The sequence below is a fragment of the Spinacia oleracea genome, chromosome 4 (genome assembly GCF_020520425.1).
Source record: "Spinacia oleracea cultivar Varoflay chromosome 4, BTI_SOV_V1, whole genome shotgun sequence".
NCBI lineage: Eukaryota > Viridiplantae > Streptophyta > Magnoliopsida > Caryophyllales > Amaranthaceae > Spinacia > Spinacia oleracea.
This window is the reverse complement of record NC_079490.1, coordinates 45,783,474-45,808,162: the sequence shown is the minus strand read 5'-3', so window position 1 is coordinate 45,808,162 and position 24,689 is coordinate 45,783,474. Positions and strand designations below refer to the sequence as shown.

The window sequence follows — 24,689 nt, the reverse complement described above, 5'->3', positions numbered from 1 at the left end:
ATTCTATAGTTGATTTGGTAATACAAGTTTGCTTAGATGATTTCCATGATATAACTCCTCCAGCTGGAGTAAAAACGTAGCTAATAGTAGATTGAATCTCATCAGTATCTAACACCCAATTGGCATCAGAATACCCTTCAAGAACGCTCTTTGATAATGTAGACCCCAATTGCTAGTGTCTTTATACTTCAATAATCTAATCAATGCATTCAAGTGATCTTGACTAGTATTATGAGTATATCTACTCAATCTACTAACAACATATGTTATATCAGGTCTAGTATAATTCATCAAAAACATTCAACTTCCAATAATCTTGGCATATTGTTGTTGTGATACAGAATCACCTTTGGTCTTTTTCAAATGAATACTGGAAACATATGGGGTTTGCACTGGAGTCCAATCAAATTGACCAAATTTCTTTAAAATATTTTCAATGTAATGAGATTGGTTTAAAGACATCCCATATGAAGTTCTAGGTATCTTTATGCCAAGAATCACATCTTCCTCTCCTAAATCATTCATCTCAAAGCAAGAATTTAGGAAACCCTTGGTTTCGTTTACTATGTGTATATTGGTACCAAAAATTAACATGTCATCCACATATAGACATATTATAACGCAACCAAGTTCAGAAAGTTTAGAATAAACAAAATCATCAGAATTATTTACCTGAAAGCCATTAGAAATAATGGTTTGATGGAACTTGTTATACCAATGTTTAGGTGCTTGTTTTAAACCATACAATGATCTAATGAGCCTGCATACCTTATCTTCATGTCTGGGAACAACACATCCCTCTGGTTGCTTCATATGATTTCTTCATTCAAATCAACATTCAAAAATGCAGTTTTTAAATCCATTTAATGCACAACAAAATCATGAATGGATGCAAGTGCAATTAAAACTCTAATGGTGGAAACTTTAGTGATAGGTGAATATGTATCAAAATAGTCTACACCATGATTTTGACGACGACCCCTACCACAAGCCTAGATTTATACTTAATAAAAGACCTTTTTGGAGTATGTTTCTTAGTAAAAACTCACTTACTTCATAAGGGCTTGCAACCTCTAGGAAGATCAGACAAAATCCAGGTATTGTTACTCATGATAGACTCATTTTACTATTTATGGCCTCTAACCAGAAACTTGAGTCAATTGACCTCGTAGCCTCTCCATATGATCTGGGGTTTTTTTCTAAGAGAAATGTATCAACTTATTTCTCATTTAATAACTCTTTCTCAATTAGGAAGGCAATAATAAAATCGGGTCCAAAGCTAGACTCGGTTCTAATTCTTTTACTCCTTCTAGGTTCTAGAGTTTCACTGGATGATTCAATGTCATAATGCACAACAGATGATGGAGATGAAACATGTAAACAAGCTTGAACATTAACTTTCATAGAAAAAATATGCTCAAAAATCTCGACATCCCTTGACTTACGAATTGGTCCAAAACCTGATGCATCCTTAAGAATGAATCTATATGCCGCACTGTTGGATGCATAACCTATAAAATATCATCCACAGTTTTAGGCCCAATCCTACTCCTTTGGAAATCAGGAAGTCCTATTTTGCCAAAACCCCCACACTTTAGGGTAACCTAAATTAGCCTTGAAACCTTTCCACAACTCATATGGGGTTTTATCTAACTTCATATGGGGAACACGGTTGAGAACATAACAAGCAGAAAGAATTGCCTCACCCCACATATTAGTAGGCATCCCGAACTGATAATCATAGCATTCTTCATATCCTTAAGTGTTCTATTTTTGCGTTTAACTATTCCATTTTGTTCTGGGATATAAGGAGTTGTAACCTCATGACTAATCTCATTACCTTCAATTCACAAAATTTCTTTAGAGGAGTTCCATCATATTCACCACCTCTATCTGATCTAACTCTTTTTATTTTCAGGTCTAATTGGTTTTCAACCTTAGCCTTATATATATGGAATTTCTCTTCGGCCACATCTTTAGTTATCAATAAATAAACCTTACAATAACGAGAAAAATCATCTACAAAGGTAATATAGTAACATTTTCCTCCTCTACTCATGAAATTCTTAAAGTCGCCTAAGTCACTATGAATTAGCTCAAGTAAGGTAGAAGATCGACATACATTCTTATTAAAGGCTTTTTCGGGTGCTTGGCTTCTACACAAATTTCACATTTATCAAAAGAGGTCCTACTAAATTCCGGAATAAGACTAAGTTATTTGAGTCTCTTGACATATGCAACATTCACATGAGCTAGTCTAGAATGCCATAAAGAAATTAACTCAACAATATAAACAGAAGCGGAGAATTATTATTATCTGTAATACCCCGAAATTTTAAATTCGATTTATTAAATTAAAAATATTTATTAACTTGATTTCGTTTTAATTAAATTACGAATAATCGAATTTCGTTATTTTAATCGTTTTTACGATTTATTTTAAACGACGAATTTATAAACTGAAATTATTTATTTATTTTCGTTAACGATAATTTATTTATTTCTAAGGAATTATTTTAATTAAACATTTTTATTTCTGAAAATTAATTACAAATTCTGGATTTTTGCCAAATATGGTGAATTTATTAAATTTAAAAAAAAAAGAAAAAAAAAAGGGAAAAATTTCTGCTTGCTCTCCACGCATAAACCAGAAAGTTTTGACTTCCTCTCCTTCCTCTCAATTCAGTCCAAATGCAAATGCTTGGACCCCAAGTACACTCCCTTGTTCATCACACCTTCCAAATACAAATTCAGAAAATTAAGGTGAATTTTCAACAACAAGCAAAACCCAATTTCAATTTCAATCTCAAAAACCAAATTCAATTTCAATTTTCTCTCCTCTTTTTGGTTCCCTGATTCGGACCAACCACCACCAACGACCACCACCGTGCACCACCATTTTCACCACCACCCAACACCACCTAACCACCAAACACCACCATCTCACCGTATCCCCTCCCCTGCTCTCTCCTCCTTTCGCGACGCCCCTGCCCCGTTCCCCTGCCCCCTCCCCTGTTTTCTTCTTTCTCTGCCGCCCCGCACCACCCCTACCACACTCCACCAACAACCACCATCACCAACCCACACACCAACCTCCGCCGCCCCACAAACCCCGGTGCTCCGCCCAAAATCACCCAGAACTCTCCCTCACAACCCTCCCCTGCTTCCCCTTCATTTTCGCACTCCCTCCTCCTCTCGCCTGGACCACCACCGCAAACCACCGCCCTCACCGTCGCCTTCCGGCGCTGCGTCGCCCAGCCAGACGCCTCTCCCCCCTTCCCTCCTTCCTCCTCGGGCCCTCCTTGCTCCGCCTCCCCTGTTTCGTCCCTTCCCCTTGCCCTGTTCGTGCCTCCATTCGAAAGAGAAAAAAAAAAAAAAGGAAATCAGTTTCATTTGAAACCTGATTTAATCCTCCCTCAAACCTAAATTCAGATTGGGCCATTTTATGATTTGGGCTTTTTGGGTGAGTTAAGCCTGGTTTATAATTTCAGAATCTAATTTATCAATTCTTAGGATTTAATAATTTTTGTAAAATGTATATTTGCTAATAAAATTGTTTATATTTTTTTTCAGGTTTTATTATCGATTTTATGAGAATAGGATTCTAGTGTTATTTATCCAAAATGAAATTTAAACAATACTTTCATAAAAATTGATTTGAAAACTAATATGTATTTTGATTAAAAATCCGAGTAACAATAATAATACTTCGTTAAATTTCGAAATTTATATTTTTATTAAAACTCGTTATTTATAAAATTTATTACTTATAAAATTTATGATTTTATAAAATATTGATTTTAAATTATATTATCGATTTAACTAAAATAAGTTACTAAATGGATTTCAAAATTTAAATAAGATTTTCGTGTAAATTAATTAAGGAAAATATATATATATTTCGATTGAAATTTCAATTAATTATGTTCTTCAGGCGTTTAATTATATTTTCATTAAAACTATGAAAATATATATATTTTTTTAACATTATTATTAGAAATTTGGTTAATTATAAAGTTTCGAAATTATTAAGTTAAATTATTTATCAATTTGGAACTAATTCAATTATTTAATATTTTTAAAGAAATTGGACTCGGAGCTCAGGACGAACGAACCAACGAAAATCCTTAGCAAAGTCGTGGAAGTTAGGTAACGGCTATTGCTAGTACCCGCAATCCCTTTATAAATGTATTATGAAATTATGACGTTATGATTGGATTTATGAATTAAATGTTTTGACATGTTTTATGGATTGTGGGAATGAATTATGATTTGTTGAATTATTCTTTATAATATGATTTGATTGAGTTTTCTCATAAAATGATGTTTATATGATGCGTTGAATGAAATGATGTTTTATGGATCCCATGATCTAAATGATGTTTTATGATATAAAATGAGTTATGTTATTTCAACTGAAATACAAGCCAAGGCTTGGTAAAAATATATAAAACATGATAAATGAAAGTGAAATACATGGTTTGTCTGGCGGTATATAAACTACCATCTTCCTATCTATCGGTCATGCATGCACCACGGACACCTGTCCACCCATGGATTACGAGCCCAGGCTCCCATGGTTTATGAGCCCAGGCTCAGGGCCCATGCCCCATGTTACGATGAGCCCAGGCTCTTATGGGCCCAGGCCCAGTGGAGAATTCCTTCACGGTTCGTACTTGCCGACAACTAGCATGTTAAATTGCAAAGTTTATGAATGAATTGAATATGATGTTTTATTAAATGTTTTACTTATTCTATTCTCCCTGTGTTATTAAATAAAATGAATTGAAATGAATTTACGCTGCTAGAATAGTTCGTTACTGAGTCTTCGGCTCACCGTTTTGTTTTCCGTTTTAGGTACTGCGGGGGATGATGGACATGAGTAGTGGCGAGGAGTTTCACTTTAATATTACCCACCTAGTTTATGTTTACGGTTTTAATAGTTTAATAAGTTTTAATTAAAGACTTTTAGTAAGTTATGTACTTTCATTTTGGTAATATAAAGGATTATTATATATATTTTGGAGTATTTAAAGGCTTATGATTGATGTTTGCCTTGTAATTTCCGAAAAGAAAGTTACGGCAGGTAATGTCCCGACCAATTAGGATAATTCCGCTGCTAATTATGTGTTAACTATTGAATTAGAGGTCGGGGCGTTGCAGTTTGGTATCAAGAGCAAAGGTTCTGGACCATAAGTGCTAAACCTTACGGGTTTTCGCATGAATAGAATTAATTAGGCTTTAAGTAAAGAATTTTAAGGAATGAGTTAAAAAGAATTTTCTAAAATCCTGCTATGTTAAAATGAACATGAGTGGGAGTGTAGGAACGGGATCAAAGGGTTTATTTTATATTATTATTTCGCTTCAATCTGATAAGATATGTTATGCAGAATGTCGACCATTGATGCTATCAACGATGTTACCAACGGAGCTCACAACGAGCATCATGTTCACGATGATAACGACATTACTCACGAGGAGTATGTCCATGTTAATGTGAAGGAAATAATGCCCTTGGTCCAAGTATGCATTCTATGATAAGTCTAATAAATGCGGTTCAGTATTAATTAACAAGTTAATAATTCAGTGAGATCAAGTGAGCTGAATGCCTAGCTAGAGGCCGCTTCAGTTCAAGTGGAATTAATGATATTAATCCACAGCTTACTCTTGACTGAACCCGTAGGGTCACACAAATAGTACGTAAACGGATCAAGTATCTAATGGCATTAGATACTCTATCTATGGATATTCGGAATCGACGGATCTTGGTTTCAGTGGGAGCTGAGATCGTCACAAGCAAGAAATGAATACTCCGGAAACGATGATATTGCCGGAAACGGAAATATGGATCGTATCGGAAATATAAATATTATCCAAGTCGTAGATGTTGCCGGAATCGGAAACATGGTACGTATCGGAAAATATTATCGGAAATGGAAATATTGCCAGAATCGGAAATATTGCCGGAAACGGAAATATTGTCAGAATCGGAAATATTATCGGAATCGGAAAATAATTCCGGAAACGGAAATATTAAATATTTGTTCGAAACGGAAATTAATTCCGGAATCGGAAATGTTAAATATTGTTCGTATCGGAAATGAATTCCGGAATCGGAAATTTAATCGGAAGCGTATCGTACGAATAAGCATCGGACGAGGCCTGCCGGACGAGGGCCCAGCTCGAAGCCAGGCCATCGCCCAGCAAGCCAAACGCGCGCCACAAGCCCAGCCAAGGCAGCGCCCAGGCCTACCGCAAGGCAGGCCCAGCGCGCGCCAAAGCCGCGGCTGCGTGGGCCTCGCTGCGTGGGCTGCTGCTCGCACGCACGCGCATGGGCGGCCCATCGTGGCTGCCGTGTGTGTGTGTGAGAGTTTGTGTTCATGCACGATTCCTAAAACGTGCAGAGTTCGGTTAATGATTAAATTCCTAATTCTATTTGATAAATTAATTAATTAGAGTTCTTGTAGGATTCTAAGTTTAATTAATTCGTATCCTAATAGGATTCCAATTCTCTTTCCATACCCCTATAAATATGTGGCCTGGGTTCACAATTTATAACGAGTTTTAAAGTATTCAAAGTGAGTTTTTGAGAGAAAAATTCAGTCACACATCTTGCTCAAAAGTGCCGAAAATTCTAGTACCTTAAGGGCGATTCTAGTTGGTCAATCTTAAGGCGGATCTGGACGTGCTGTGGACTATCTACGGAGGGACGACACTTGGAGTCCTAAAGACTTGTTCTTGTTCGGTTCGGGCGCAGCTAGGGAGGGCACGCAACAAAGTGTATGCATCTAAATTATGCTATATGATTATGTGTAAATAATATGTATTCCTGGGTTAATGGTTGTTTCCGCATGATTTATGTAATATCATATGTATCATAACCTAACAGTGGTATCACGAGCCCCTTATTATTTTCATAATCTAATTTGCATGAACATGGTTAAATATTAAAAATTTGCAAGAATTAAAAGGGGTGATTAATTTTCGTAATTGTTAATTAATTGCAAATTGCGTTTATTTAATTATACGTACGCAGTTTTTCGGCAGTTTCTTCGTTACTCATCCAAATCGAGTGATTTTTGTGTCAATTCCGCATGTAAAAGGCATTCTAAAATTTTGACAAAAATAGTAATTTTCTGCCGAACCCAGAATTCTCAAATTCGAAGCCTAACTATGACTTTTCGAAGGTTTTAGTTTTTCGAATGCAAAATTTCGTAAATTTAAGATGTTAAATTAAATATTTGCGATTCTTGTTGATAAATCTTGAATTTTTGATTGACCTACTGTATATGTTTAACAAGTTTGAATGCCTAGCCTTGTTAATTATGCAATCTAATTCGTAATTATGATTAATTTGTTGAAAATTAGAATAATTTAGAATTAATTTGATTTTCATAATTAATTATAATTTAATTAGAAACCTATGATTAAAAACCACCATAAAAATTGTAAATTTATGATAAATTTTAAATTTTTATGACCTAGACTTGAAACCATAACAATCGGAAATCAATTGAATAATAAATTTTCGATTTTTTCGCCCTAAAATTATGAAATTAATATTATTTATTAATTTGTCATTAATTTTAAATATAAATTTTAAATTTTTATGCGATTCGTTCATATAACTTGCACGCACAAAGCAATGGACGCTTCGTGTTACCCTTAAGGGGTGTTGTATAGTGCGGGCATGCGACGACGAGCAAGGGAGCTCGTCGCCCGTGCGGCACCAATGCAATGAGCAAGGCATGGTGCACGAGCACAAGGCAGCAGCCCTGCCTTGTGTCGTGGGCCACGAGCTATGAACAAATGGGCATGGGCGAAAGGCAAGCCAAGGCAGTCGCGTGTGGGCAGCAAGCGAGCTGCGCCACAACGCGCACTGCCTCGCGCAAGAGCGCGCAGCCTCGCGCGCAGCGAGCGCAAGCTCGCGTGCCACGAGCGCTGCGCCCAGCGTTGCTCGCGCGCACAGCGAGCGATGTCGCGCGCCCAACGAGCGATGTCGCGCGCACAGCGAGCGATGGCTCGCGCGCACAGCGAGCGATGGCTCGCGCGCACAGCGAGCAATGGCTCGCGCGCACAACGAGCTATGGAGCGCGCACAGCGAGTGCTGGCGAGCGCGCACTGTGAGCGATGGCTCGCGTGCGACGAGCGCTGGCGCGCGCGCAGCGAGCACCACAGCGTGCGATGGCTTGCGATGGAAGATGCAGCAGCTATGCGACGAGCGCATGGGCTGCGCGCACATGGCCAGCAATGGCTATGTGCGTGCGGCCCATGGGCGTGCAATGCGTAGGGTGTTTGCGTTACGATTAGATCGTTTTGAATGTTTAATTTGAAAATTTCAGTTCACGTAATTTTAATTAATTTTAAAATTAATAATTTAAATTATTTTCTTGGATTTTAATTTTCAATATTGTAATTATAATAAATTTTATTTATTCTAATTATTTTACTAAAATTAAAATCATGAATTAATTTAAATAACGACTGAAATTAAATTAAACTTTTTGGATTCAATTATAAATTTATATGAGCTTTAAATTTTAATTAAATTTGTATGTTTCCGGTTAGACTAGAAATACATTTTTATGTTTAAAATTAGTAAAGCATATGAATTTATTGGTTTAAGTGGGAGCGCTTTTTAGTCATAAACTCTTGATTAGGTCTACAAATCCTTAAGGTTAAAACAACTTGATTAGAATTAATAAGGACTGAATAATTAGTAGATTATTGGTGCCCTTGATTAATTGTTGCAAATGTTTACGTGATGCATAATGTGTTTTCCTAACCAGCTATGTGGGCCATTCATGATAATGAATGGGTGAATGGTATATATTGGATATGTACTGTTTTGCAGGTTATGAAGTGACTAGTATGGCCCAAATAGGATAGAAATTATGGTCTGCGTACCATTAATTTGAATGTAATTGGTCTAAAGTACCAAAGTTATTTTTCAATTCAAATATGGTCTGCGAACCATCAAATAGTTGTAATTAGTTATAGCTTATCCTATTTGAAGAAAATGGTGCCTCCCACGGAGATTTTCAAGACGGACTTTGAAGTCAAAGCTTCAAGATGAAGTCGGGCCATACTAGATCACATTTAATCTTATGCATGTTTTAAGTTATTTATTGCTTTTAAATATGTCTTAAAATGCATGAGATCAAAAGCTTGATTATGTTGCATGACTAAGGATTTTAGTTCACTTAAAATCTAACCAACATAGTAAGAGCCTTAAGTTCCAAACTTAAAAATTGAGTTAAAAGGTGCCATGCCAAAATATACACTTGCTTGGATATCCTTTACATCAATCTAGTAATAGTTTTCGCTCAGCGAGGTGTTACTTATTGGTCCTAAAGGGGCAAGGTACACAAACAATTGTGAGTACATGTTAGTTTTGGTGAAACTCAACGATATAAGTAAGGAGTCCTTTTATGTCGTGGCAAAATCGATAGGTTTACCTAATAAGGTCTTAGACGTACCTATCAACCAAGAATAATTTCTAGACTATTAGCAAAAGGCTTTTGCTTACCTAAGATGTTCTAGGATTAAGTCGACAAACTGTGCTTAGTTCTTCAATGATTTTAGGATCTTGGAATCATTTTATTCACACCTGCCGGAACACATAACTTGAATAAAATGCTTAATAAACATTGAATTATGCATGTATGCTAGAATTTAAGTTTATTAAGAGAAACTGTGAATGGTTATTTATTTGTTTATTCTTTTCAATTGTAGTTTTTTAATATGGCAAACAACAATTCATTCAACATTCGATCAATTCTCGAAAAGGAGAAGTTAAACGGGAAAAACTTCCTTGACTGGCAAAGGAACTTGCAAATAGTTCTTATGCAGGAAGAAAAGGAGTATGTCCTAGATGAGGCGATGCCCGAAGCTGCAGGCGACGGGGTCACTCAGGCAGCCCTCAATCGTTGGATTGATGCCAACAAGGATGTGAAATGTCTAATGCTCGCCACCATGAGTGCGGATCTGCAGAAAACGTTCATCAACTCAGATGCTTTCACAATCATCAGTGAGTTGAAGAACATGTTCCAAGATCTGGCTCGAGTCGAAAGATTCGAGACTCATAGGCAAATTCTTGAGACCAAGCTTAAGAAAGGCGAGCCCGTAAGTCCACATGTTCTCAAAATGATTGGACTCATTGAGAATATGAGTCGGCTGGATCAGCAATTTTCTCAGGAAATGGCTATAGACACCATCCTCCATTCTCTTCATAGCGGGTATGATCAGTTCAAACTTAACTACAGTATGAATAGTCTGGACAAAACGCTCACTGAGCTTCACGGTATGCTGAAGACCGCTGAAAAGACGCTCAAAAGTGATAAGCAGGATGTGCTTATGGTGCGTGGGGGCAAGTTCAAGAAATCTGGAAAGAAGAGGAATGCTAAGAAAGGTGGCAACAAGGCCAGCCCAACTAAGCAAACTGGCGCCAAATCTGTAAAGAGGAAGGTCAGTCAACCCACTTCTGAATCCGAATGCTTATACTGCAAGAAGAAGGGGCATTGGAAGAGAGATTGCTTGAAGCTAAAGGAAGATCAGAAGAACGGAACAGTCGTTCCATCTTCAGGTATTTTCGTTATAGACTGTATACTTGCTAATTCAACTTCTTGGGTATTAGATACAGGTTGTGGCTCACACTTATGTTCCAATCCACAGGGACTAAGAAGAAGTAGAAAGTTAAGCAAGGGTGGAGTCGACCTACGAGTGGGAAATGGAGCACGGATTGCTGCATTAGCTGTAGGAACTTACTATTTGTCGTTGCCCTCCGGGCTAGTTTTGGAACTGGAAGAATGTTTCCATGTTCCAAGTCTTACTAAAAACATCATTTCAGTTTCTTGCTTAGATGCTAAGGGATTTTCCTTTTTAATAAAAGACAATAGTTGTTCGTTTTATTTTAAAGAGATGTTTTATGGATCTGCTAGATTAGTCAATGGACTTTATTTATTAGATCACGACAAACAAGTATATAACATAAATACCAAAAGGGCCAAAAAGGATGATTCAGATCTCACCTATCTGTGGCATTGTCGATTAGGCCATATAAACTTGAAACGCTTAGAAAGACTTCAAAAGGAAGGAATTCTAGAACCATTTGACTTAGAGGATTATGGTAAATGCGAATCATGTTTACTTGGCAAAATGACAAAGCAACCTTTCTCTAAAGTTGGAGAAAGAGCAAATGAACTATTGGGTTTAATCCATACAGATGTATGTGGACCAATGAGTACAAATGCTAGAGGTGGTTTCAGCTACTTTATCACTTTCACTGATGACTTCAGTAGGTATGGTTATGTCTACCTAATGAAGCATAAGTCTGAATCCTTTGACAAATTCAAGGAATTTCAGAGTGAAGTAGAGAATCAATTAGGCAAGAAGATTAAGGCACTGCGGTCTGATAGAGGCGGTGAATATCTGAGCTATGAATTTGATGACCATCTGAAAGAATGTGGAATTCTATCAGAATTGACTCCTCCTGGAACACCACAATGGAACGGTGTGTCGGAACGGAGGAACAGAACCTTGCTAGACATGGTCAGGTCAATGATGGGTCAGGCCGAACTTCCATTAGAATTTTGGGGACATGCACTAAATACAGCTGCACTCACTATAAATAGAGCTCCGTCTAAAGCTGTCGAAAAGACTCCATACGAATTATGGTTTGGAAAGCCTCCAAATGTGTCTTTTCTTAAGATTTGGGGATGTGAAGTATACGACAAACTTCATCCAAAATCTGACAAATGTATCCTTGTGGGCTATCCAAAGGAAACAAAGGGGTATTACTTCTACAATACATCTGAGAACAAAGTGTTTGTTGCTCGAGATGGTGTCTTTTTGGAGAAAGATCACATTTCCAAAATGACAAGTGGGAGAAAAGTAGACCTCGAAGAAATTCGAGTCAAACAACAAACTCTAGAGAATGCTCAAGATGACATTCAGGATGAAACTCAGAGATCTTTAGAAGAATCTGGTGAGAATCATGGTCAATCTAGAAATGTTACCCCGCGTAGATCGCAAAGATATAGATCTCAACCGGAAAGGTACTTAGGTATTTTGACGAACGAGAGCTATGACGTTCTATTACTTGAAAGTGATGAACCTGCGACTTACAAACAAGCTATGACGAGCCCTAGCTCCAAGCAATGGCAAGAAGCCATGCAATCTGAATTAGACTCCATGTCTGAAAACCAAGTATGGGATTTGGTCGATTTGCCAGATGGCTACCAAGCCATTGGAAGCAAATGGGTTTTCAAACTGAAAAAGGACAAGGATGGGAAACTTGAAGTTTTCAAAGCTAGATTGGTTGCAAAAGGTTACAGGCAAGTCCACGGTGTGGATTACGATGAAACCTTTTCACCAGTTGCAATGCTAAAGTCTATTCGGATAATGTTAGCAATCGCTGCATATTACGATTACGAAATATGGCAGATGGATGTCAAAACTGCTTTCTTAAACGGCGTTTTAACAGAAACTGTGTTTATGACACAGCCTGAAGGTTTTGAGGATCCAAAGAATGCTAAAAAGGTATGCAAGCTAAAGAAGTCAATCTACGGATTGAAGCAGGCATCCAGGAGCTGGAATATACGTTTTGATGAAGCAGTCAGTGACTTTGGTTTCATCAAAAACGCAGACGAGTCTTGTGTATACAAGAAGGTCAGTGGGAGCAAAATTTCTTTCCTAGTATTATATGTCGACGACATATTACTTATCGGAAATGACATTCCTATGTTGAACTCTGTCAAGATTTTGCTTGGGAAATGTTTTTCGATGAAAGATCTAGGAGAAGCACAGTACATATTGGGCATCAAGATTTACAGAGATAGATCTAAAAGGATGATTGGACTTAGTCAAAGCACTTATATCAATAAGGTGCTTGATAGGTTCAAGATGGCGGACTCCAAGCGAGGCTACCTACCCATGTCTCATGGAATGACTCTAAGCAAGACTCAGTGCCCAAAAACACTTGATTAGCGTAGACGAATGAATGGGATTCCATATGCATCATTGATTGGTTCAATAATGTATGCTATGATATGTACACGCCCGGATGTTGCGTACGCACTCAGTGCTACGAGCAGATACCAGTCAGACCCAGGAGAGGCGCATTGGACTGCTGCCAAGAATATTCTGAAGTACCTGAAAAGGCACAAAGATGACTTCCTGGTCTATGGTGGAGATGATGAATTAATTGTTAAAGGCTATACGGACGCAAGTTTCCAAACCGACAAAGATGATTTCAGATCACAGTCTGTGTTTGTCTTCTGCCTCAACGGAGGAGCAGTAAGCTGGAAAAGTGCTAAGCAAAGCACCATTGCGGATTCTACAACTGAAGCGGAGTACATTGTTGCACATGAAGCAGCAAAGGAACCTATATAGCTAAGGAAGTTCATAGGTGAACTTGGTGTAGTCCCCTCCATTAAAGGACCAATAGCCCTGTATTGTGACAATAACGGAGCTATTGCACAGGCAAAAGAGCCTAGACACCACCAGAGAGTCAAGCATGTACTTCGTAGATTTCACCTTCTACGAGAGTTCGTTGAAAGAAAAGAAGTCGAGATAAGCAAGATTGGAACTGATGACAACATATCAGATCCATTAACTAAACCTCTGCCGCAAGCGAAGCACAACTCGCACACTGCAGCTATGGGAATCAAGCATATTGGAGAATGGCTTTGATGTCTCTGTTTAATGTTTTAAAGTTTTAGAGTTTAAATCTTTGTAAAACATTATTGGTTAATCATTCACAATAAATGAAAAGAATTCATTTTTCCATTTAATTTGTGGTTTATTAAATGATGAGTCCCTTCAATTTGACGATATATTCAAGATAGACTGTCAGGACCAGTCCTGTGACTAAGAAATGTCTATCAAGTGAACTTGAATGTCAAAGGTTGAAAATGGTCCCTAGTCGGAGTTTTCTATAAAATTGGACGCATAGAAAACGTTAGACGATTAGAATGCAAGATGACTAGTAGTTCTGTTTCTTGAACTATGTGGACATGGCAATGTCATAATCATTTGCATAGATACTTACTTTGGGAAGACTAGTATCGGACAAGACCTATCAAACTTTACTGTAAGAGATGAAAATCTGTCATAAGTAAATTTCATTAAATTATTAGACACTAAATCCTCAATACCTGAGTGATTTGAGAACTTGTTTGAGAACTGGTTGCTTTGACGTTGACCAACCGTCGCACCGTAAAAGGAGGCTATAAAGGCAACGCTCAGGTAATCACCTATCAAACGAAGTCTAATCTCAAGATCGCAAGATTGGGATTGTCCTCCCATAAATCGGGATGAGATGCTTAAAAGTTGTACAAGGCCACTCGGAGAGCTAGAAACTGTGAAATGCATGGCCGTGCTCGGATGAATCATAGGCTATGATTATCTGTTTATTTGATCAGTTGAACTCTGAAACCGAGGAACACCTCTGGACATAATAAGGATGACAACTCTTACCTTATGTTCAAGAGCAAGCATCGAGCGACAAAGGAATTAGGAAATGCACACTTGTCCCTAAGGACAAGTGGGAGACTGAAGGAAATAATGCCCTTGGTCCAAGTATGCATTCTATGATAAGTCTAATAAATGCGGTTCAGTATTAATTAACAAGTTAATAATTCAGTGAGATCAAGTGAGCTGAATGCCTAGCTAGAGGCCGCTTCAGTTCAAGTGGAATTAATGATATTAATCCACAGCTTACTCTTGACTGAACCCGTAGGGTCACACAAATAGTACGTAAACGGATCAAGTATCTAATGGCATTAGATACTCTATCTATGGATATTCAGAATCGACGGATCTTGGTTTCAATGGGAGCTGAGATCGTCACAAGCAAGAAATGAATACTCCGGAAACGATGATATTGCCGGAAACGGAAATATGGATCGTATCGGAAATATAAATATTATCCAAGTCGTAGATGTTGCCGGAAACGGAAACATGGTATGTATCGGAAAATATTATCGGAAATGGAAATATTGCCAGAATCGGAAATATTGCCGGAAACGGAAATATTGTCAGAATCGGAAATATTATCGGAATCGGAAAATAATTCCGGAAACGGAAATATTAAATATTTGTTCGAAACGGAAATTAATTCCGGAATCGGAAATGTTAAATATTGTTCGTATCGGAAATGAATTCCGGAATCGGAAATTTAATCGGAAGCGTATCGTACGAATAAGCATCGGACGAGGCCTGCCGGACGAGGGCCCAGCTCGAAGCCAGGCCAAACGCGCGCCACAAGCCCAGCCAAGGCAGCGCCCAGGCCTACCGCAAGGCAGGCCCAGCGCACGCCAAAGCCGCGGCTGCGTGGGCCTCGCTGCGTAGGCTGCTGCTCGCACGCACGCGCATGGGCGGCCCATCGTGGCTGCCGTGTGTGTGTGTGTGAGTTTGTGTTCATGCACGATTCCTAAAACGTGCAGAGTTCGGTTAATGATTAAATTCCTAATTCTATTTGATAAATTAATTAATTAGAGTTCTTGTAGGATTCTAAGTTTAATTAATTCGTATCCTAATAGGATTCCAATTCTCTTTCCATACCCCTATAAATATGTGGCTTGGGTTCACAATTTATAACGAGTTTTAAAGTATTCAAAGTGAGTTTTTGAGAGAAAAATTCAGTCACACATCTTGCTCAAAAGTGCCGAAAATTCTAGTACCTTAAGGGCGATTCTAGTTGGTCAATCTTAAGGCGGATCCGGACGTGCTGTGGACTATCTACTGAGGGACGACACTTGGAGTCCTAAAGACTTGTTCTTGTTCGGTTCAGGCGCAGCTAGGGAGGGCACGCAACAAAGAGTATGCATCTAAATTATGCTATATGATTATGTGTAAATAATATGTATTCCTGGGTTAATGGTTGTTTCCGCATGATTTATGTAATATCATATGTATCATAACCTAACATAATGGCCATGAGGAAAGGATGGATCGATTGGAAAATGTGAGTGCAATGTTGGCTGAATTAATCCATGATTCTCGGAAAAAGAAAGATGTTAGTGGGAACGAGAGCGCAACGATGTTCAAGAACTTTTCGTCACTCAACCCACCGTCCTATGATGGCAAGCCTGATCCAGTTGAGTTCGAGGATTGGATAAGTCGCATTGATCAGTTGTTTGAAACCCTGCAGTGCCCTGAGAAATGGAGAGTTGATTTCGCAGTGTTTTACTTGACGGGTCAAGCAGGATTATGGTGGAAAGTTAACAAGGAACGAAAGAATTGGCCTGGATTTGGTTGGAACGAACTACACAAGTTAATGAGAGACAAGTTTTATCCACCATCCCTGAGGAAACAAAAAGAAGATGAATTTCTACACTTACAACAAGGAACAATGAGCGTGTTGGAATACGCAAATAAGTTTATGGAGTTGTCAAGGTTTGCACCAGACTTGGTGTCGACAGAGCAGTCCAGAATGAACCGTTTCGAGCGAGGCCTGCACCTTAAGTACCAGGATAGGTTGTCCACTCAGAGGTTTACTTCATACCAGGATATGGTTGATATTGCAGCTAATGTAGAGAGAGTGGTACTGCTTCGAGAAGCGAAGAATGTTGGGTATAAAAGGAGGAATGAAAACCAGAGTCAAGGAGGAGCAAAGAAGCCTAACCAAGGCTATCAGGGAAACCAAAGGAGGAACGATGTTGGAAACAAAGGACAAGGTTATCGTGGAAACCAGAATAATAGGGCACAAGAATGTGCCAAGTGTGGGAGAAGAGGCCACATCGAGAGTGAATGCCGTGTAGGATCGAACACTTGTTTTCGATGTGGGAGCCATGATCATTACATCAGAGATTGTCCGAAGCAGGTAACCCCAACCACGAGAGGACCAGTTTCAACTAACAACGATCGTGGTCGGAATAACAACAACGCCTCAGGTTCAAACCGCAACCCACCTCGACCACCGCCAGCTGGAAGAGTTTTTGTGATGAGACAGGATGAGGCAGATGAGAATGATAATGTTATCACCGGTACCTTCTCTATCCATTTTTTACCAGCCCATGTTCTTTTTGATTCTGGAGCTTCACATTCCTTTATTTCTCCATTGTTTGCAAAATATTTAATTTTGAAACCATGTTGTGACTTTCATGCTATGAGTGTTTCCCTTCCTAGTGGAGAAATTGTGAAATGTAGAACCATGTATAAGGATTGCCCTATTGTAATAGAGAAAGTTGAGTTTCGAGCAGACCTAATAGCTTTTGACCTATCTGAATTTGATGTAATCTTGGGAATGAATTGGTTGACTAAGTATGAAGCTAACCTTAATTGTTCGAGGCAAAGTGTGACCCTTATAACGCCAGATGGAGATAGAGTTTCATTCCATAAGTTAGTAAGAAAACCAACGATTCAAATTGTCCATGCTTTGAGAGCACGTAAAATGACTGAGAGTGGTTTATCTGGTTATCTGTGTAGTGTTATTGACTTAAATACCTCTGGACCTTCCATTACCGACATACCTGTTGTTTGTGAGTACCCACATGTTTTTCCAGAAGAAATACCTAGTATGCCCCCACCAAGAGAATTAGATTTCAGCATTGAATTAATTCCAGGATCCACCCATATAAAATACCTATTTCTAAGGCACCATATAAAATGGCACCAGCTGAGTTACAAGAATTAAAGAAACAATTAGATGAGTTACTTGAAAAAGGATATATTCGACCTAGTGTTTCACCTTGGGGAGCCCCTGTCTTGTTTGTGAAGAAAAAGGACGGAACTATGAGGTTATGTATAGATTATCGAGAGTTAAACAAGATTACCATTAAGAATAAGTATCCTTTACCCCGTATTGATGATTTGTTTGACCAACTTCGAGGTGCAAAAGTGTTTTCTAAGATTGATTTGAGGTCAGGTTACCATCAACTTCGAATTAAACCTGAGGATATTCCAAAGACAGCCTTTAGAACTAGATATGGTCACTATGAGTTTGTTGTGATGCCTTTTGGGTTAACTAATGCACCAGTCGTATTCATGGATTTAATGAACCGCATTTTCAAACCATACCTTGATAAGTTTGTAGTTGTTTTCATTGATGATATTTTGGTATATTCTAAGAGTAATGAGGAACACGAGGAGCATCTGAGAAAAGTGTTAGATATGTTGATTGAAAACCAGTTATATGCTAAGTTGTCGAAATGTGAATTCTGGCTTAAGGAAATATCATTTTTAGGACATATTATCTCTGAGGAAGGTGTATCTGTTGATCCTGAGAAAATAAAAGCAATTGTGAAATGGTCTAGACCAACTAATGTACCCGAAGTACGGAGTTTTATGGGTTTAGCTGGATACTATCGAAGATTCGTTCAAGAATTTTCTAAGGTTGCCTTACCCATAACCCGATTAGTTAGAAAGAATACCAAATTCGTGTGGAATGATGATTGTGAATTTGCATTTCAAGATTTTAAGAAACGTCTCACCACTGCCCCTATTCTTACCCTTCCATCTGGAACTGACGGATTTGTAATCTATAGTGATGCTTCCAAGAATGGGTTAGGATGTGTCTTGATGCAAAACGGAAAAGTTATAGCTTATGCTTCACGCCAACTCAAAGTTCATGAACAAAACTACCCTACCCATGACCTCGAACTTTCAGCTGTTGTTTTCGCCCTTAAGATTTGGAGACATTATTTGTATGGAGCTTCGTGTCAAATTTTCACCGACCATAAGAGTCTTAAGTATATTTTCACCCAAAAAGAACTCAATATGAGGCAACGTAGGTGGTTAGAACTTCTTAAAGATTATGACCTTGATATTCAATACCATCCCGGAAAGGCTAACGTTGTTGCAGATGCATTAAGTCGGAAGTCTCACCTAAATTCTATCCTAACTTTTTCCCGAGTCAACCGAGATGATCTACAAAAGATGGAAATTGAGTTTATCAAAGGAAATGCTTGCTTGAATGTGTTGGTAATGAAGCCAACTTTGATTGATGAGACTAAGGAAGCGCAATGTAAGGACTCACAATTAGAAAGAATAAGGAGTGAAGTGGAAAACGGGAAGTCACCTGGTTTTGTCATTCAAGAAGATGGAACGTTAAGGTTTCAGGGAAGATTATGTGTGCCTAATGATGAGAAGTTGAAAAAGAGAATCTTAGAAGAAGCTCATAATTCACCATACTCGATTCAACCTAGAGGAAATAAGATGTATAAGGATTTAAGGCAAGTCTATTGGTGGAGCAACATGAAGCAAGAAGTGGCAGAATATGTGGCTAAATATTTGACATGTCAGAGAATCAAGATCGAGCATCAAAGACCAGCAGGTTTGTTGCAACCTCTGGATGTGCCAGAATGGAAATGGGATTCAGTTTCAATGGATTTTATCATAGGTTTACCAAGATCAACCAAGGGAATGAATGTTATTTGGGTCATTGTTGATCGATTAACAAAGTCAGCGCATTTCTTAGCCATGAAGAACAATTCGAGTTTAGATCAACTTGCTGAACTATATGTGAACACCATTGTGCGGTTGCATGGAGTACCTAGTTCGATCGTTTCTGATCGTGATACGAGGTATCAATCAACCTATTGGAAAGAATTGCAGAAAGCTCTTGGGACGAAACTTAACTTCAGTACTGCATTTCATCCAACGACTGATGGACAAACAGAACGCACTAATCAAATTGTTGAGGATATGTTGAGAGCATGTGTTTTAGATTTCCATGGAACCTAGGAAAAGTTTCTACCTATGGTTGAATTTTCGTACAACAACAGTTATCAGGCCACCATTGGTATGGCACCGTACGAAGCACTTTATGGAAGGAAATGTCGAACACCATTATGTTGGAGTGATATCGATGAGGCACGTGTTATAGGACCAGAGTTGATTCAAGAAACTACTGACAAGATTCGTTTAATCCAATCAAGAATGATGGCAGCACAAAGTAGGCAAAAGAGTTATGCCGACCAACGAAGAAGACCACTAGAGTTTGAGGTTGGAGATCACGTGTTCTTGAAAATTTCGCCAACGAAAGGAATAATGAGATTTGGTCAAACGGGAAAGTTGAGCCCAAGATACATCGGGCCATATGAGATACTAGAAAGAGTAGGTGCAGTAGCATATCGACTAGCTTTACCAACCGACTTGGAAAAGGTGCATAATGTGTTCCACGTGTCGATGTTAAGAAAATATGTTCCTGATCCTAGCCATGTGATTACGCATGAACCCTTGATGTTGCGAAACGATTTGACTTACAAGGAGAAACCAATTGAAATTCTAGAACGAAGAGAGAAACGACTTAGAAGCAAAGTAATTCCAATGGTTAAAATCTTGTGGGCCAATCACTTGACATCTGAAGCTACATGGGAAGTCGAAGCGCAAATGAGATCGAAATATCCCCAGTTATTCGTTTAGAAACGATAAGATATATGAATTTTAATATACTATTTGAATGATTATGTTATTATGTTATTCCGCCATGTTTGTCTAGCGAATAGAGCGATTCAGTATGAATTGTATGATTTCTATGAATGGCTAGTTCTACTGAGCTCCAGTTTCGAGGACGAAACTTTTTCTAAGGGGGTAAGGATGTAATACCCCGAAATTTTAAATTCGATTTATTAAATTAAAAATATTTATTAACTTGATTTCGTTTTAATTAAATTACGAATAATCGAATTTCGTTATTTTAATCGTTTTTACGATTTATTTTAAACGACGAATTTATAAACTGAAATTATTTATTTATTTTCGTTAACGATAATTTATTTATTTCTAAGGAATTATTTTAATTAAACATTTTTATTTCTGAAAATTAATTATAAATTCTGGATTTTTGCCAAATATGGTGAATTTATTAAATTTAAAAAAAAGGAAAAAAAAAAAGGGAAATATTTCTGCTTGCTCTCCACGCATAAACCAGGAAGTTTTGACTTCCTCTCCTTCCTCTCAATTCAGTCCAAATGCAAGTGCTTGGACCCCAAGTGCACTCCCTTGTTCATCACACCTTCCATATACAAATTCAGAAAATTAAGGTGAATTTTCAACAACAAGCAAAACCCAATTTCAATTTCAATCTCAAAAACCAAATTCAATTTCAATTTTCTCTCCTCTTTTTGTTCCCTGATTTGGACCAACCACCACCAACGACCACCACCGTGCACCACCATTTTCACCACCACCAAACACCACCTAACCACCAAACACCACCACCTCACCGTATCCCCTCCCCTGCTCTCTCCTCCTTTCGTGACGCCCCTGCCCCCTTCCCCTGCCCCCTCCCCTGTTTTCTTCTTTCTCTGCCGCCCCGCACCACCCCTACCACACTCCACCAACAACCACCATCACCAACCCACAAACCAACCTCCGCCGCCCCACAAACCCCGGTGCTCCGCCCAAAATCACCCAGAACTCTCCCTCACAACCCTCCCCTGCTTCCCCTTCATTTTCGCACTCACTCCTCCTCTCGCCTGGACCACCACCGCAAACCACCGCCCTCACCGTCGCCTTCCGGCGCTGCGTCGCCCAGCCAGACGCCTCTCCCCCCCTTCCCTCCTTCCTCCTCGTGCCCTCCTTGCTCCGCCTCCCCTGTTTCGTCCCTTCCCCTTGCCCGGTTCGTGCCTCCATTCGAAAGAAAAAAAAAAAAAAGAAGGAAATCAGTTTCATTTGAAACCTGATTTAATCCTCCCTCAAACCTAAATTCAGATTGGGCCATTTTATAATTTCGGCTTTTTGGGTGAGTTAAGCCTGGTTTATAATTTCAGAATCTAATTTATCAATTCTTAGGATTTAATAATTTTTGTAAAATGTATATTTACTAATAAAATTGTTTATATTTTTTTTCAGGTTTTATTATCGATTTTATGAGAATAGGATTCTAGTGTTATTTATCCAAAATGAAATTTAAACAATACTTTCATAAAAATTGATATAAAAACTTATATGTATTTTGATTAAAAATTCGAGTAACAATAATAATATTTCGTTAAATTTCGAAATTTATATTTTTATTAAAACTCGTTATTTATAAAATTCATTACTTATAAAATTTATGATTTTATAAAATATTGATTTTAAATTATATTATCGATTTAACTAAAATAAGTTACTAAATGGATTTATCAAGGAAAAAATTTAAATAAGATTTTCGTGTAAATTAATTAAGGAAAATATATATATATTTCGATTGAAATTTCAATTAATTATATTCTTCAGGCGTTTAATTATATTTTCATTAAAACTATGAAAATATATATATTTTTTTAACATTATTATTAGAAATTTGGTTAATTATAAAGTTTCGAAATTATTAAGTTAAATTATTTATCAATTTGGTACTAATTCAATTATTTAATATTTTTAAAGAAATTGGACTCGGAGCTCAGGACGAACGAACCAACGAAAATCCTTAGCAAAGTCGTGGAAGTTAGGTAACGGCTATTGCTAGTACCCGCAATCCCTTTATAAATGTATTACAAAATTATGACGTTATGATTGGATTTATGAATTAAATGTTTTGACATGTTTTATGGATTGTGGGAATGAATTATGATTTGTTGAATTATTCTTTATAATATGATTTGATTGAGTTTTCTCATAAAATGATGTTTATATGACTCGTTGAATGAAATGATGTTTTATGGATCCCATGATCTAAATGATGTTTTATGATATAAAATGAGTTATGTTATTTCAACTGAAATACAAGCCAAGGCTTGGTAAAAATATATAAAACATGATAAATGAAAGTGAAAGACCTGGTTTGTCTGGCGGTATATAAACTACCATCTTCCTATCTATCGGTCATGCATGCACCACGGACACCTGTCCACCCATGGATTACGAGCCCAGGCTCCCATGGTTTATGAGCCCAGGCTCAGGGCCCATGCCCCATGTTATGATGAGCCCAGGCTCTTATGGGCCCAGGCCCAGTGGAGAATTCCTTCACGGTTCGTACTTGCCGACAACTAGCACGTTAAATTGCAAAGTTTATGAATGAATTGAATATGATGTTTTATTAAATGTTTTACTTATTCTATTCTCCCTGTGTTATTAAATAAAATGAATTGAAATGAATTTACGCTGCTAGAATAGTTCGTTACTGAGTCTTCGGCTCACCGTTTTGTTTTCCGTTTTAGATACTGCGGGGGATGATGGACACGAGTAGTGGCGAGGAGTTTCACTTTAATATTACCCACCTAGTTTATGTTTACGGTTTTAATAGTTTAATAAGTTTTAATTAAAGACTTTTAGTAAGTTATGTACTTTCATTTCGGTAATATAAAGGATTATTATATATATTTTGGAGTATTTAAAGGCTTATGATTGATGTTTGCCTTGTAATTACCGAAAAGGAAGTTACGGCAGGTAATGTCCCGACCAATTAGGATAATTCCGCTGCTAATTATGTGTTAATTATTGAATTAGAGGTCGGGCCGTTACATTATCACTCACAACATTAAGCACAAATAAACCCCCATTACAAAATCTCTTACCCACAAATTCACCATTTCTGGTAAGTACAAATTTATCAGATTCAAAAGTTAACTTGATACTTTCTCTGTTAAGTAAATCCCCATAAATGAATTAAAGTTCATGCGGATATCGGGTACATGAAAAATATTTTGCAAAGCAATAGTTTTTTCATAAGTAAGCTTTAGAAAAACGTTTCCTTTTCCAAGCACACTTACAGTGCTTGAGTTGCCCATTAAAACACATTATCCTTCAGAAACTCTCTCATAGTCTTGGAACATTTTCTTTCTCGAACAAATGTGGCGAGTTTCTCCAGTACCAACAATCCATTTAGTCATGTTGCTCACCAGATTGACCTCGGTCACAACATTAGCAATGTTGTTTTGAGTGAGATTCGCTTGAGGCTTGTTCTTCTTTGGCTTGTTCCCAGGTCCACGTCCTTGCCTGTATTTCTCTAGCTGGATGGCCATACTTACCGTAAGTATTGCAATTTTCTTTGAACTTCCTTTTCCCTTTGTTGTTATTGTTCTCTCTTGTGACTTGGAACTGATTTGGACCCTTGCCTTTCGGTCCCTTGTTATAACCTGCATTCTTTTTAGTTTCAACATGGTTAGTAGTAAAGGAAGAATGGTCAATAGATTTCCCCTAGGTTTGGATACGGTCCTGTTCTTCAATCTTGATGTGGGAGACAAGTTCTTGAAGGTTAAAGTCTTTTTGTTTGTGTTTCATGGAATTGACATAGGTTTTCCAAGAAGGAGGTAATTTCTCAAGGAGACAGTTGGCTTAGAAAAGCTCACAGATTTCCATTCCCACATCAACAATATCAGCACATAAATGTTCATACTCTTGAACTTGATCAAGAACAGGCTTATCATCAGTCATGCGAAAATTCAATCAATGACTACAAGCATACTTCTTAGTCCCAAAATCCTCAGTCTCGTACTTAGTTTTCAGAGCATCACAAATTTCCATAGCATTCTTAAACTTAATATAAATCATACAAAGAGAAACAGTCATGTAATGCAACAAAATCCCTCGATCAGTTTTGTTACCTTTCTCAAAATCCCTAGTAGAATTAGCAGGGGCAACAAGAACAGTAAGGCAATAATATACCCCAATTTGACCCAAGAAAAACTCCATCCTATCAGACCACGTCTTATAATTCTTCCCATCGAAAGGATCTAACTTAGACATATCAGGGATAAAAGGGTTGGGAAGCATGGGAGACGTAAAAGGGATAGCAATAGGGATATTACCAACCATTG

The 24,689-nt window shown here is 37.9% G+C and overlaps 1 protein-coding gene across 1 annotated transcript; it reads left to right on the top strand.

The window, feature by feature from the left end:
* The first annotated feature begins 16,513 nt into the window (after positions 1 to 16,513).
* Positions 16,514 to 24,211, top strand: LOC110776131 (uncharacterized). The gene is made up of 2 exons (XM_056841685.1): positions 16,514 to 16,825; positions 24,167 to 24,211. The coding sequence occupies exons 1-2, from the start codon at positions 16,514 to 16,516 to the stop codon at positions 24,209 to 24,211; spliced, it is 357 nt and encodes a 118-aa protein (XP_056697663.1).
* The last annotated feature ends 478 nt before the right edge of the window (positions 24,212 to 24,689 follow it).